This window comes from Hemicordylus capensis, chromosome 15, assembly GCF_027244095.1.
Source record: "Hemicordylus capensis ecotype Gifberg chromosome 15, rHemCap1.1.pri, whole genome shotgun sequence".
NCBI lineage: Eukaryota > Metazoa > Chordata > Lepidosauria > Squamata > Cordylidae > Hemicordylus > Hemicordylus capensis.
In genome coordinates, this window is record NC_069671.1 from 15,524,383 (window position 1) to 15,539,780 (window position 15,398).

At 48.5% G+C, this 15,398-nt stretch overlaps 1 protein-coding gene across 7 annotated transcripts in view; it reads left to right on the forward strand.

Annotated features, from left to right (window-relative positions):
* The window catches only part of DAO (D-amino acid oxidase), a 27,465-nt gene continuing 12,067 nt past the window's right edge, over positions 1–15,398 (forward strand). Inside the window, exons 1-12 of one of the 7 annotated variants that reach the window (XR_008312508.1) lie at positions 1–1,075; positions 5,255–5,556; positions 5,646–5,846; positions 7,625–7,839; positions 8,896–9,010; positions 10,011–10,087; positions 10,556–10,621; positions 11,330–11,384; positions 12,317–12,421; positions 13,345–13,427; positions 13,866–13,983; positions 15,261–15,359. Coding sequence is in view for 6 of the 7 variants with exons in the window: in XM_053280030.1 (XP_053136005.1) it covers positions 5,670–5,846; positions 7,625–7,839; positions 8,896–9,010; positions 10,011–10,087; positions 10,556–10,621; positions 11,330–11,384; positions 12,317–12,421; positions 13,345–13,427; positions 13,866–13,983; positions 15,261–15,359 (1,110 nt within the window). In the remaining variant the exon portion in view is untranslated. The other 6 variants (XM_053280030.1, XM_053280033.1, XM_053280034.1 and 3 more) reach the window with 6 other exon arrangements.

Consider the following 15,398-nt stretch of genomic DNA (forward strand, 5'->3'; position numbering starts at 1 on the left):
GGGTCTTTATAGGGGGCAGAGAGTATAATACCCGTCAGACCCACAGGATCCCTAGAGTTCACATGCAGCTCTGGCCCCCCAAAGGCTCCCTCAAATGTTTCCTTAGCCCCGCATGGACCCACATATAATATGTCGAAAATACAGCTCCTGTTGAAGCCCCTTAGAATTTAAACCCAGGCTTGTTGAACCCCCATATTACGTAAGCAACTGCAGTCCCAACCGGTTCTGCTGCTTTATAACTGCATAGGATTGGAGTCCAGGCTTTATAATCCCAAGAAACACCCGTCCCCCCATTTAGGAGATCCCAATAGAGTCCCCTCTCCAATTACTCCAAAGGGGCCAACCTTTAAGGCAAAATCTGTCCCATTATCTTGAACCCCACACCAACTCGCTCCCTTGATCTCAGGCCCACACAAGAAAATGCAGAGGATGCAAATGATAATTGCTCGTTTCACGGGCCTGGTTTTCAATCTCCTGGCTCATTTCATAAAGCTGGCATTTAGGCATGAAATAGAGGGCATGAAATAGACAGATCATAACACCAACATCAGCAACAATTCAATTGCAGTAGAACTTAGGGAGACACATCTGGTTCTGAATTGCGGCTTCTAATTTAAGTCTTCTAGAGAGCAATCCACTGAGATTCTTGAATGACTAGGTCTTGTGAGAGAGCAAGGATCTTCTTTATTTTGCCAGGACTCATGCAAAAAAAGGTTCCCAGCAGAACCGGCTCCTCTTTCCTGCACCTTTTCCAATTCCACGATAAATTATTGGGGGAGGAGGAGGGACCAGAACTTTACACAATATCCCTAAATGCTGCTTTCACCATTGATTTGCAAAAGGGCTCTGTTACCATACTGGGATTGTGTTCTTACATTGCACAATCCATGTAATCTGGACCCAATCCTGTCCAGATGGAGAGGTGATTAACACCTGAGGCTGGCGAATCAGCTGATGGTTACAAGATAAGACAAGAGCCATTGATCTATTTTTCTCCTTTTTAGACCACCTCTCCAGTGAGTGGAAGGCTAGTGGCGATGGATGGAGCTCAGACTCAATATGGCCATCTGTCAGTGTAAAGAAATAAAGATCTTTTTAAAATCTTTAATCTTTTTTAAAGGGGTGGCTCCCAGCATTTCGGTCACGCTGCCGTGTGCCCAAGACAGAGGAGATATGCACGCACTTGCAGATCATGTGGTAGCGAGGCCTCTTTCAACCCTTGTCCTAGGTAGTCGGTAGGGATCCCATGCACTTGTGCACGTATGCTCCAGGTCTGTCTGTCTACAGGACTGCTGAGTGGTCTGTTCAGTTTATTGCGATCTTTCATCACATACACAATGCAGATCAAATAAATCTACCCTGAGGGTAGATATCAATATAAACACATACATGCATATACATATTAAAAAATCGGTTAATGGTCCATTCACAACCAAGAACTTCCGGGACTGTTAATGAAGGATATTTTTCCTAGCTGAGTATATTAAAGGGTGCAGTGGCTAGACTGCAACATGAGATCAATTTCCTGCAAATTCTCACACCTTTGGGATGGTTAAAGATAGGGAAAGGGGTGGAAGTGTGGTATCCCAGGCTGCAACTGGGAGAGCTGGTCTGGTGGTAGCAAGCATGTCTTGTCCCCTTAGCTAAGCAGGGTCTGCCCTGGTTTGCATTTGGATGGGAGACTACATGCGAGCACTGTAAGATCTTCCCCATAGGGGGATGGAGCTGCTCTGGGAAGAGCAGAAGGTTCCAAGTTCCCTCCCTGGCAGCATCTCCAAGAGAGGGCTGAGAGAGATTCCTGCCTGCAGCCTTGGAGAAGCTGCTGCCAGTCTGTGCAGACAATCCTGAGCTAGATAGACCAATGGTCTGACTCAGTATGTGGCAGCTTCTTATGTTCCAACTTTAAATTCCACTGAAATCAAGAGGACATCCAAGGCTTGCTAGGTGACTTCACCATACACCTTCCTCTCTACTCCTTCATCAGACCCTCTCCTCTACCTCTACCTCTGTCCTGCCCATCAGAGACCCAGTCACTCCTGCCCCAACATTTAATTTACTACTGGCAAGTGACAACAACAACATCCGTGTTAAAGGAGTAAGGCTTCTCTTACAGTTGTAGAGAGGAGTTTTTGAATGTTTTAAAGAGATTCTGGAGAGAGGCGTGTCTCCGGTTCAAATCAAAGCACCTCCTTCGTCTTGTACATGAACGTCATTTCTGCACATTTTGTATGTAGCAATGCATCGTGGTAAAATCTCACTGTTGCCTACCTTTAACCAGCTCGATTGTGAGAACAAGGAAGCTATTAGAATGCAGAGTGCTTGTAAGAACTGGACCACAGTGGCTTCTTAGGGAAGTCTTGAGTACTCGGGTGAATACTGGGCGTAGTACAAAAACTCACCTTGACAGAGTCCCAAGAGCTGAGCATCAGCAGTGAAGCAGAAAGAGCTGCACCATTGGCAGGCTAAAAAACATGGCCAGGCTGTGAAAGTGTGAGAGGCCATCAGCAACACTAAAAGCAAGAGACAGGCGAGTAATAGAGTAATTAATGTAATAGGCTTTGCTGAGTGTCAGTAAAGCCGTGGCCATGGAGGTCCTCAGGTGACCGCTCTCCTCCCTCGCCCCAAGGGAGGCTGCGGAGGTTTCCTCGTGTCTGTTTTCAGCGTGTTTATTATTATTATTGACGGATTGTTTTTAAATTTTGCAGTGTACACTGCCTTGAGGGCCTCTGATGGAAAGGCTGGATACAAATATTTAAGTAAACAAATGGCACTGAGTCACAACAAGCCGTCAAAATGTCATAGGAACAAAGGAAGTTGCTTTATCCTGAGTCAGACCCTTGGTCCATCTAGCTCAGTATCGTCTTCACAGACTGGCAGCGGCTTCTCCAAGGTTGCAGGCAGGAATCTCTCTCGGCAACGTACTGTATGCTTTGGTAGTTTGTTGGTTCAATTTAAAAAAAAAAAAATCTTATCCTATTTAAAAAATAAATAAATCTTGTCCTATCTTGGAGATGCTGCCAGGGAGGGAACTTGAAACCTTCTGCTTTTCCCAGAGCGGCTCCATCCCCTTGAGGGGAATCTCTTCCAGGGCTCACACTTCTAGTCTCCCTTTCATATGCAACCAGGGCAGACCCTGCTTAGCTTAAGGGGACAAGTCATGCTTGCTCCCACCAGACCAGCTCTCCTCTCCAATCATGTCCATCATTAGCATGCAGAGGCGTAACTAGGGAAAACGGCGCCCGGGGCAAGCACTGAAATAGCGCCCCCCCGCACCCCCCCCGCCCTCCCAACATACTACATTATACTTAGGTTTTTCCTCACAAGCGCCTGCCGCCGCCGCCAAGCCAGGCAACTGACTGGCCGCCAGGCGCCAGCAAAGCAATGGGGGGGGCGTGGGTGGTGCGGAAGGGACCGCTCGTGGGGGAGGGGGCGCCGATGCGCTCCCTTGACTGCTGCAGCACTGCTGCACTGAGCAGGAAAAATTTGTATTAACAATTTTTTTTTATTTTTTTTAAATGTTGTCATGGCGGCGCCCCCCACGTGGCCAGAAAAGATGGCGCCCGGGGCACGTGCCCCCCCTGCCCCCCCTATAGTTACGCCTCTGTTAGCATGTATGTCTGTGTGCGCAGAGGGAGGACTTGTGTATTGCTGTATACGTTCTGCATGTGGAAACGCATCGCACCCCATATGCAGGCTCTCTGTAAGGAAGGTCTAGGCCACCCCGTGACAGGGCGGGGGGCGGGGGGAGCAGTCCCTCCAGGTTCTGTGTCTTGGCCATACTTCCATGTGTTTGAATCCTAAGGATCAGCTGTTATATTTAGAGGCGTTTGGCTCACACCAGCCTGAGACAATTTGGGTACCCAGACAGGAAACTGCGCATCTCAGTGAGGCTTATGCAGGAGATCTTCCTCGGGGATGCGTCTGTCTCCCATTCTGACCAGAATCGCCTGGACATTGGGGGGTGCCACTGACTGACTCACTCTCCCCACCAGCAGGAATTTTAGGGGCAGACAATGCCCGGTCTGTTCCCTTTGGAGGAGAGAACCTTGGAGACTGTGGGTGAAGAGGTGCAGCTGGGAAACCTGGAGAATTATCAAATGCTTAGGACAGTGGCCTTCATTGTATTTCAAGCAGGGGCCGCTTTGGCAAAAAAAAGCCCTTACGTGTGCTGACCTCTGCAAGTGCTATACTTTTCCCAGCACTGGGTGCTTGGTGGGGACACGCAGGGCTTTAAGAGCAACACAGCCCTCTGAAGCGCCAGTATCCTCTTAGAAGGTGTGCACAGACTGCTGGGGAGTGTAGTCTTTCCCAGCGCTTTGCCCATAAAACTCTGTGGGGAAAGTGCTGGGAAGGATGACATTTCCCGGGGCTTTCTGCACACTTTCCAGTGGGTATGGTCACCTCTGCACAGTGTGGAGTATTTGACGTTGGCTAAAGCTTTGCACAGACCTAATAGGCCGCCTAATGGCGCAGCGGGGAAGTAACTTGCCTAGGGAGCTAGAGGTTCAAATCCCCGCTGGTATGTTTCCCAGACGATGGGGAACGCCTATATCGGGCAGCAGCGATCGAGGAAGATGCTGAAAGGCATCATCTCATACTGCGAGGGAGCTGGCAATGGGAAAGAGAGGAGAGGAGAGCTGGTCTTGTGGTCGCAAGCAGGACTTGTCCCCATAGCTAAGCAGGGTCTGACCTGGTTGGCTATGGATGGGAGACTTTATGTGGGAGCACTGCAAGATATTCCCCTCAGGGGATGGAGCCGCTCTGGGAAGAGCAGAAGGTTCCAAGTTCCATCCCTGGCAGCATCTCCAAGATAGGGCTGGGAGAGATTCCTGCCTGCAACCTTGGAGAAGCCGCTGCCAGTCTGTGAAGACAATACTGAGCTAGAAAGACCAATGGTCTGACTCAGTATATGGCAGCTTCCTACGTTCCTATGAAACCCCTCCTGTATTCTACCAAAGACAACCACAGAGCTCTGTGGTTGCCAAGAGTCAACACCAACTCCACGGCACAACTTTACCTTTAATAAGCAATTAGTCAGGGGGCCACACTTAGGGTCAGTGGGACCGGCCACTGTCACTGGGGCCTTACAGTGAAGAGCACTGTCTTAGAACCTATCTTTGATGTATCTCCAGTTTCTGATATATAATCGCTTTAAAGATCTCCGAGTATCCATGCTTATTCATTGTTATTCATGCTTTGTAAAAGCACCTTTTTTCAGCATCCAGTTTGCTCTGTGGACCTTTTTCTTTTCCAGGCTCACAGACCCACAAAAGGAGTCCCGACAAGCAAAATTCCCTGTTTCCACGGTGGCCGATGCCAGACGTCTTGTTTTGTGTCCTCTGTCTACTGAACAGCTCTTTGGGAGAAGAGAGTTCTCCAGGAAAGATGCCAGCTCTCCACGCCTAGCAGAAGAGAGTTCTAAGCTCCACCTTCATGTCCACAGTACGGGGAACTTTGACCCCTTCTTCCTAGCTGCTGGAATGTATAAGCAAGCTCTTCCCAATCTCCTTCCCAGTGAACTTCAGGACTTTCCTCACACACCTGCTGGTTAACAACGTGAGTTTAGTACAGAGTTTGAAACCCTTCCTAGAAACTGGTCTTTCGCCATCAAAAGGGTAATGCTTTTTCTTCTTGTTGTTTGCTAGAACTGTTTCTGCCTGGTGGTTGCCATGTATTTGTGGAACACACTCTTCTCTTTGCCTGTGTCCGAATCCTGCCATTTGAGCAGGCAGGCTGCAGTGGGAACCGAGCAAATGACCCAACAGAAAGGAACTGGACACGCTACGCTCTGCTATCTGTATTTAAAGATCTCTGCGACACTGCTGCTATCGTATAGCAACAAATTGGTGACATATGGCTTCAAACACTGACATGTAAAGGGCAGAGGAGGGGGAGAGAGACTTTTTTAAAGTCCTTGTGTAATTGTAGGGAGGTGGGGGGAACTTGGCAGTTATGGCCACTTCCAGAGGTGTAGCTGTCGGTTGCAGCAAAAGCAAGAGGTTAGTCCTCAGAAGTTCATACTGCAGTAAACTTGTTAGACTTCAAGATGCCAAAAGACAATCAGTTTATTTTTGTATTGCATTTTTAAGCTGCTTTTTGTCTTAAAACCGGCTTACAAAAGGCTAAAACGTCTTTTGCCATTTATGGTTAGTTTCCTTTCAGGGCTTTAAATGCAGAGGATGATGTCTGTGTAATAATTCCAGTTCTCAGGAGTTGGGGCTGTCTGGTTTTCTTGAAACGGCTGTCGGCAGCCCCGTCACCCTTCACCTCGCCCTTGCTGCTGTTGCCTCCTACCTTCCCAAATCCACAGCTAGCTCTCAGAATGGCATTTCCCCAGACATGTCCCCTCAGCTAAGCAGGGTCTGCCCTGGTTGCATTTGAATGGGAAACTAGAAGTGTGAGCACTGGAAGAGATTCCCCTCCAGGGATGGAGGCTCTCTGGGAAGAGCAGAAGGTTCCAGCTTCCCTCCCTGGCAGCATCTCCAAGAGAGGGCTGAGAGAGATTCCTGCCTGCAACCTTGGAGAAGCTGCTGCCAGTCTGTGAAGACAAGACTGAGCTAGATAGACCAAGGGTCTGACTCAGTATATGGCAGTTTCCTATGTTCCTATGTTTCTAATAAGCAAACTTCTAAGTGGCCAAAATCAACTGTGGAAGTCCCAGGACCAAAACTCCAGGGCTTCCGGAAGTCTGATTTCTGGAAAAGCCAGCATTTTTCTCATGTTATATTTGGCAAGAAGCCTTTCTACCATGCCTAGAGTTTCCTTCTGCCACTGTTTCACACTGAAAGAATCCGCTGCGAGAATACAACAGCTATTCAGGACCTTGTAGTGAGGGAAGCCAAGTTCTCCCAGCAGTGGGCGCGGAGTTTGGAGAACCGTAAAGCAGCCTTTTCATCTCGGCATTCTCCTGGCACACAGAAGGCTATTGTTAGCCACTAGCTCAAGTGGCCACCGCTCTAGGGTGCACCAGGCTCATAAGGTAGATGGAGAGTAACTGGTGTCTGTCTGATGTTTCATTTTAGTTTGTGAGCCCTTTGGGGACAGGGATCCATCTTATTCATTTATTATTTCTCTGTGTTAACCGCCCTGAGCCATTTTTGGAAGGGCGGTATAGAAATAGAATGAATGAATGAATGAATGATGAGACTGCTGGAGTGTGACATAGTGACCTAGACCCTGAATGGTAGCTGGTGGCCCTTACCCCCAGAACATCGCCAGGCCCCTCTGAATTCTGGCCGCAGAATAATACTACTCCAAAGAAACATATGGCACAGTGGGAAAATGCTTGACTAACAAGCCAGTTCAAATCCCTGCTGCTGCTATATCGAGCAGCAGCACTCTAGGAACTGGAAGATGCTGAAAGGCATCCTCTCACACTGTGCGGGAGGAGGCAATGGTCAACCCCTCCTGTATTCTACCAAAGGCAACCACAGGGCTCTCTGGGTGCCAGGAATCGAAATCAACTTGACGGCACACTTTACCTTTACTTTAAAGAGACATATAATCTAGTCTCTAGCCCACACTGAGTAGTCCCAGCATGCTCTCTCCAACCGTGGCCAAGCAGGGGCGCCTGGAAAACTCACAAATCGGTGTGCCCAAGACTGCTACCGTTTTGTCCCTACAGGAGACACTCGAAGCATCTGCCATGCGTGTCGCTGTGATTGGAGCTGGTGTGATCGGCCTCTCCACGGCCCTCTGCATCCACGACCGCTTCCACTCAGCAGTCCAGCCGCTGGAGATCGAAGTGTACGCCGACAGATTTACGCCACACACCACCAGTGACGGGGCCGCAGGGCTCTGGCAGCCATACCTGTACAACCAAGGAAACACTCAAGAATTGTGCGTGTGAATTATTTGGTCCCCCACCCCGCCCTCCCGAGTCTGTGTTCCTGCGAATTCTCATCTCCCTTTTCAAACAGCAGTCGTTGATTCTCACGCTGCACCTCAGCACTCAAATCCTTCCGCACTGGGTACACAGCTTCTTCGGGGACGAGTCAACCCCAGAAAAGGGGATGTGACCTAAATGTTCTTAAGGATAGGTAACGGAGCAACACATGAAGTTGCTTCATTTGGAGGCTGCCAAAAATCTCCTTCCTGTGCAGGCTTCAGCCAAACGACATGTTAGGTTAGATGCATAGTGTTGGGGTTTGTAATTATTTAGCAAAGCGCCCCAAAGGAAGCTACCCGCTCCAGTTACAGAGCAGAGTGCAGCGTTTAGTTGTTACAGTTATTTTAAGAACACGCTTGGAAATGGTTGTGCAATCTAAACTAGAGGTTGCTGGTTTGAATCCCCGCTGGTATGTTTCCCAGACTATGGGAAACTCCTATAGCAGGCAGCAGCGATATAGAAAGATGCTGAAAGGCATCATCTCATACTGTGCGGGAGGAGGCAATGGTCAACCCCTCCTGTATTCTACCAAAGACAACCACAGGGCTCTGTGGGTGCCAGGATTCGACACTGACCCGACAACACACTTTACTTTGCCTCCAGGCTAACTCCGTTAAGAGGCATCTTCATGGCTTGTTGGACGGGGATGGGGTGTCCCGTCTTGGGAGAGGGCTGGATTTGGTGAGCCTTCCATGTTGTTTCTGTGCATGAAGAAATGCTCAGAGAAGAAGCTTGTGCTAACTAGGTTGCACACAATTACTACAGCCAAAGCAATTACAGTTCCATTACTTACCCCATTCAAAACCCATCTCACCTTGTTATCTGGGAGTAGTTCATCTGAAAACAGCTTTTAAACGGGGCCATTTTCAGTTTCGCTAATCAGACAGAAATCCCATCCATGTCTGCTGACAGGCCTTCAATTGCAGTACATTTTCCAAAGTAGCCCTTGATGTTGGTGGTGGTGGGGGGAGAGAGAATGTCTGACCCTGTATTATTTAATATTACAGACTCTGGAACAAAGAGACTTTTGATTATCTGCTCCAACACATTAATTCACCAGAAGCCAAGGAGATGGGGCTGTTTCTGCTCTCCGGATACAATCTCTTCACACAGCCAGTACCAGTAGGTGGCTAGCCATCAAGGCATTAGGACCATTATCTTAAGGGACGTTTGATCTTGCTACAAGAGGGATTGAAATATGGGACAGGCTAGTGATGGAGAAACCGCAAGGCCCTTTCCTCCTTTAACATGGTGGTTTGCAAACTTCCAACACCTCTATTTATTTTTGCAACACCACAAAGCAAAAGAGGGGGGAAAGGGGGGGGGGAACAGAAGTTCAACAGGTGCAGGAGGGAACTGAACTAATGCCAGCTATGAAAAAGTCTACATGTTTCGAAGACATGGCTCTTCATCCAGGAAAGCTATTGTAACTTTGTAGATGATTTATTCCAGCTCTCAGGGTTTGCTTCAGTTGGCCAATGGCTCCTTTTGGACCAAGTCCTCTGTTTTTTGCAGAGAGAAAGGTGCCTGTGTCCAGTTCTCATTGTCTCCAAGCCCTGGCGTGTTCACCTGGGAGTTATTTTCACTTGGCTTCAGGCTTCGGGGTAAATGTTGAGCGAAGCCACTTCGAAGTACACTCGCGGCATTGAGGGAAGCACCCCTCCCCTCTGCTCTCGGTTTTCTTTTGAAACAAGTCCACATGGCAGGCGTCAGTGTTTTCCTTCTAGTCAATGGGAGGGGGGAGGGAGAGAGAGAGCACCCTGCAGAGATAGATCTGCATTTCTGAAGAGAGCATGCCTCTTATCATGCTAATGCTTCTACGTTAGTGCCTCTCCCATTTGTTCTGGTGTTTTCAGAAAAAGTAGCTTAAAACCAGCATTTTATAAACAGGGACATACGTCGAGAGAAGCTAGAATTTGCATCACAAAGCCCGGTTTGTGTGGGGAGTGGGTCCAAAAATCTCGAAGGGACTTGGAGGTAGGTTTGGCTGGTGTGTGAACGCACACACACTCTTCTGAAGGAGATTTGGGGCAGAAGCCCTGTGTGTAAAGCCTCCTGAAGGCTTTTCCTTCTCAATTTCCTTCGCAAAAGAGCCTGCCCTGAATCACTTCTTCCTCTGCAGGACCCGTGCTGGAAGGAGATTGTCTTGGGATTTAGGAACTTGACTCAGAAAGAGCTTGAGCTCTTTCCTGGCTACAGGTACGGTACGCCCTTCTGCTTAGAGTTTGGGTGGGATGGTTTACCTTGTGACACCACGACCTGTTATTTGCGGGCCTTGCCAGAGGTTTGTCCACAGGGAGGGAGCTGGGAGGGCTGATTGTCAGCCCAAGGCGCTTTCCAGATTACACCCTGCAACAGGGTCATGGTAGATCTCAGAAATCCCAGTGGTATAGAAATGGAATAAATAATTAATAATAATAATAATAATAATAATAATAATAATAATAATAATTTAGCAGCCGGGTAGAGGAGCCAAAATCCGGGGGCTGCCCTAAATTCTGGGGGACATGGCAACCCTATATGTGAGAGTCAGTGCAGTCCGGGGGCCGCATAAGATACTTCCCCCTGTATGGATTGAGTCCAGATCTTACCCCATCACTATGCAAGATCAGGCAGTTTTTCAAATTAACACTCACTTATTTCCCCCCACCCCATTCCCGGTTTCAGCTACGGCTGGTTTAACACGGCCCTGATGCTCGAGGGCAAAAGCTACCTCCCCTGGCTTACCAACAGGTGTGTACGTGCCAAGAAAATGACCATCTTCTCTTCTGCCAGTGTCCGGTGATATTTAGTCTTTTAACTGGAGAGCCAGCGTGGTGTAGTGGTTAGAGTGCTGGACTAGGACTGGGGAGACCCGAGTTCAAATTTCCATTCAGCCATAAAACTAGCTGGGTGACTCTGGGCCAGTCACTTCTCTCTCAGCCTAACCTACTTCACAGAGTTGTTGTGAGGAGAAACTGAAGTATGTAGTACACCGCTCTGGGCTCCTTGGAGGAAGAGCAGGATATAAATGTAATAATCATAATAATAATACCTGGATATATTAATTCTGGGATTCTCAAATGTGGGTCCCCCAGCTATCTCGTCACCCCCAGCCACAGCAACCCAACATCTGGGGGTGCAATTAATTGATTAAAATCTTGAATTAATTGATTAAAATCCACTTGAATTGACCTGCAAGTTCCCCTCCTATTTATTAATACTTGTGTGAACCGCTTTGGGAACTTGTGTTGAAAAGGTGTGTGTGTGTGTGTGTGTGTGTATACACACACACACACACACACACACACACACACACCTTTTCAACACAAGTTCCCAACGCGCATATATATATGCGCGTTGTATGATTATCTAAAATTGTGGAGGGACAGAATGTGATTTGCATGTCTATGAGACTCCATGGCTTGCGTTGTGGTTTACAAACATACCTTGCTCTTAAAGGTTAAAGCTGCGGAGAGTCAAATTCTTTCATCGGCAAATCAAATCCTTCCAGGAGGTTAGTTGGAAATTTGATGTCATGGATATCTTAGGGGGACGTTGATAAAGACAAATCAGAAACTTGCCCTTTTCCCCAACAATGAATGAGTTATAAAGAGAAACCCATTGCTGGAATTTGATGTTTGCTTTCTGAACAGGATTGTGACTACATCATTGTAGCCAGCAATTGTAGCCGTGGGATGTGGGGTAGGGGTCACATTTCTAAGTCCATGAGAAAGAGCAAAAACATAAACCCAGGTAGCTTTATAGGCTTGCATCTGAATTGTATGCATTATTGTTTAATATAAAATAATTATACCTTTACTCTACGGGGGTACTGTTCATGACTCTCCCAAAGATAAGTTCCTGAGAGATGTAGCTCTGTAAGCAAACATGGCATAAAGGTAGTGTTGTGAAGCTATCTAGGCTGAAAAGGCAAGATCTCCTCTTATCAGAGAGGTCCCACATTCATATTTTGAACTGCTGGAGCAAGTTAACTATTGAGGAGAAACCCTTTCACGGCGACAGGCAGGAGAACCCAGGAATACAGACAGCCTGGGGACATGTTCTTATTAGGAGGGGTCTGGATAAATTCGTGGAGGACAGGTCTATCAATGCCTACTAGACTGAGGGATATATATTGGCCACCTCCAGCCTCAGAGGCACGATGCTTCTCAGTACCAGTTGTAGGGGAGCAACAGCAGGAGAGAGGGCATGCGCACACCTCTTGCCCGTGAGCTCCCCAGAGACATCTGGTGGGCCACTGTGGGAAACAGGATGCTGGACTCGAAGGGCCTCCTTGGGCCTGATCCAGCAGGGCTTTTCTTAAGTTCCGTCACCACCTCTCGCCATAGAAAAGACTTGCACATGTTTCCAAAGTGCCTTATGGGGTGTGTTCTGCTCAGAAAAAAGAGAGCGAGTGACCCCCACGACACCCCTCTCTTTTCTCAGCTGATGGCTCAAGGTGTGGACGTCATCATCAACTGCACCGGGGTTCGTGCTGGTGACCTACAGCCAGACCCAGACCTGCGCCCAGGCCGGGGACAAATCATCAAGGTGAGACCAGATGCAGAGACACCGTTTGGGCTTGCGAGGAGGCAAAAATCTCCCTGCAGCACTGGGGGAGCTGTAGTGGGGAGAGGAACCCATTAGCCGGTCAGTGACAAATTCTTCCAAGTGCTGGGACGAAAGCCACAATACCCTCCCCCCTGGGAAACGTCCTGCGGAAGAAGCCCATGCTTGGAAGGAGCCATCTTTCTTTCTTACATATTTTTCTATGTAAACCGCTTTGAGAACTTTGGTTGAAATATATATGCTCGTAGTAGTGGCAAGGAGAGGACAGTGTCTCGGCTTCACTGCCAAAGTCTCTGGTTCAAGGCACTCATCTTACAGGCTGCGGAAGTATCTTCAGGAGGCTGCACGAAAAGAAATAAGGAATATTGCCAGAATCCATACAGTACTATGCACACGTCGCCTTAAGTGGCGCAGCAGGGAAATGTTTGACTAACAAGCAGAAGGTTGCCGGTTCGAATCCCTGCTGGTATGTTTCCCAGACTATGGGAAACACCTCTATCGGGCAGCAGCAATGTAGGAAGATGCCTAAAGGCATCATCTCATACTGTGTGGGAGGAGGCAATGGTCAACCCCTCCTGTATTCTACCAAAGACAACCACAGGGCTCTGTGGGCGCCAGGAGTCGGCACCGACTTGAGCATACACTTTACCTTACTATGCACGTGCAAAAATAAGCAATAGAAAGATCTCTGCCCCAAGGGACTTACAGTTTGAATGTTGACAGTGGGGGAGTTGACAAAGGGAAGGTTGAAGGAGGCAAATATGACAAAGGACAGAGCAAGGATGCAAGAGATGGATATGAGGAAATGAAGGGACTCCATTTCCTCTTGTTTTCCCATGGGGAATGCCTTAGCAGACTGGATAATCTCCCCGCTACTGCTCTCTCTGTTCTTCTTGGTCCTTTAGGTTGAGGCCCCGTGGGTAAAGCATTTCATCGTTACTCATGACACGGAGTCTGGAATCTATAAGACACCCTACATCATACCTGGGTAAGCAAAATGTAAGCCCCTGCCATAGAACCTGTCCGACGGACCCCAAATTAATGCTTGTCTCAGGTCTCCACAGGGTTCTGTCCCAGGCTGCTGGGTGCAAGACGCATGAAAGCTGGCTCCCAGCGCAGGAATGGAGACAAGGGTGTGGTCCAGAATAGGCACGGCTGAGGTCTGGGGAAAGGCCGATCAGGGCCCTAGGAACCAGAGGCAGGCACGAGTCAAGGGAGCATCAGTGATGCAAACAGGTGAAGAAGCATTGTCTTGACACTAGGTGCAAAAATCACCTCTGATGGCTGGGCTGAAATGGCCACTTTGTAGAACCAACTCGTTTGTTAAGCCACCGAACCTAACGTAAAAACAGGTTCCCAGTCCCACCTGCTTGACACAGACAGATCCCTTCCATCCGGCTTTTCCTTTCTTCGGTCTTTGTTGCAGGAGCAGTGTAGTGACCCTGGGGGGCATATTTCAGCTGGGAGACTGGAGTGAAGAGAACAACGCCCAGGACCACCAGCACATTTGGGATGGATGCTGTAAGTTGCTGCCTAGCCTTCAGGTAAATCCGCCTACAAACATGGCCCAGTTCTACTGAGAAAACAGAACTTTGGGGAGCAGAACTGGTCTTGTGGTAGCAAGCATTAATTCTCTCCTTTGCAAAGCAGGATCTGCCTTGGTTTTCATTTGGATGGGAGACTACATGTGAGCATTGTAAGGCCATAGCTCAGACCTTGCATGTAGAAGGTTCCAGGTTCACTCCCTGGCATGTGAATAAAGGTGGTCTGGTTGACATAGTATACTTGGAATTCCAAAAAGTTCCCCACCAAAGGCTCTTGAGTAAACTTAGCAGTCATGGGATAAGGGGACAGGTTCATGTGTGGATTGGTAACTGGTTGAAGGACAGGAAAGAGAGAGGGTAGGAATAAATGGACAGCTCTCTAAATGGAGGGAAGTAAGAAGCGGGATCTGTACTGGGACCAGTGCTCTTTAACTTGTTCATAAATGATCTAGAAGTTGGGGTAAGCAGCCAAGTGGCCAAATTTGTGGAGGACGCTGAAGTATTTAGGAAGTGAAATCCAAAACAGATTGTGAGGAGCTCCAAAAGGATCTCTCCAAACTGGTTGAGTGGGCAACAAAATGGCAAATGTGGCTCAATTGTTGGCAACTATAAAGTGATGCCTATTGGGCCAAAAAAGCCCGACTTCACATATACACTAATGGAGTCTGAGCTATCAGTGACTGACCAGAAAAGCGATCTTGCGGTTGTGGTGGGCAGCTTGTTGATAGTGTCAACTCAGGACCACTCAGTGGGTGGCAGCTATGAAAAAGGCCAATTCCATGCTAGCTAAGCAGGGTCCATCCTGGTTGCATATGAATGGAAGACTGAGCACTGTGAGATCCCCTCAGGGGATGGAGCCACTCTGGGAAGAGTAGAGGGTTCCAAGTTCGCTCCCGGGCAGCATCTCCAAGAGAGGGCTGAGAGAGACTGGAGAAGCCGCTGCCAGTCTGTGAAGACAATACTGAGCTAGATGGACCAAGGGTCTGACTCCGTATATGGCAGCTTCCTCTGTTCCTAAAGAGCCCGAGCCGCTCCGCTCCTGAGGGGCCCCCCAGAGCCACCCTTCCTATTTTCTTCATTATCTCCCTCTCTCTGAGAGGCCTCCAGGGAAAGGGGTGAACATGGGATTCCTAGGGATTCCTTCCAAGGGAGGGGTGTTGCTACTAGGTACCATAAGAGAGATGCCTCTCCTCTTGCCACTCCCAGTTCCCATTCTTCCATCCTGCCTGTTGAGGAAAAACTAGGCCATGATGTTGACTAAGTGTTGTTGCCTCCAGAAAGCCAAGATGGTTGACGAATGGAGCGGAAGCCGTCCAGTCAGGTCGAAAGTTCGGTTAGAGCGCGAGGCTGTTCATCTTGGAACGCGACAGTCAGAGGTAGGCTGCTTTCAGACTGGAGAGCCGAGTGTGAAGTCT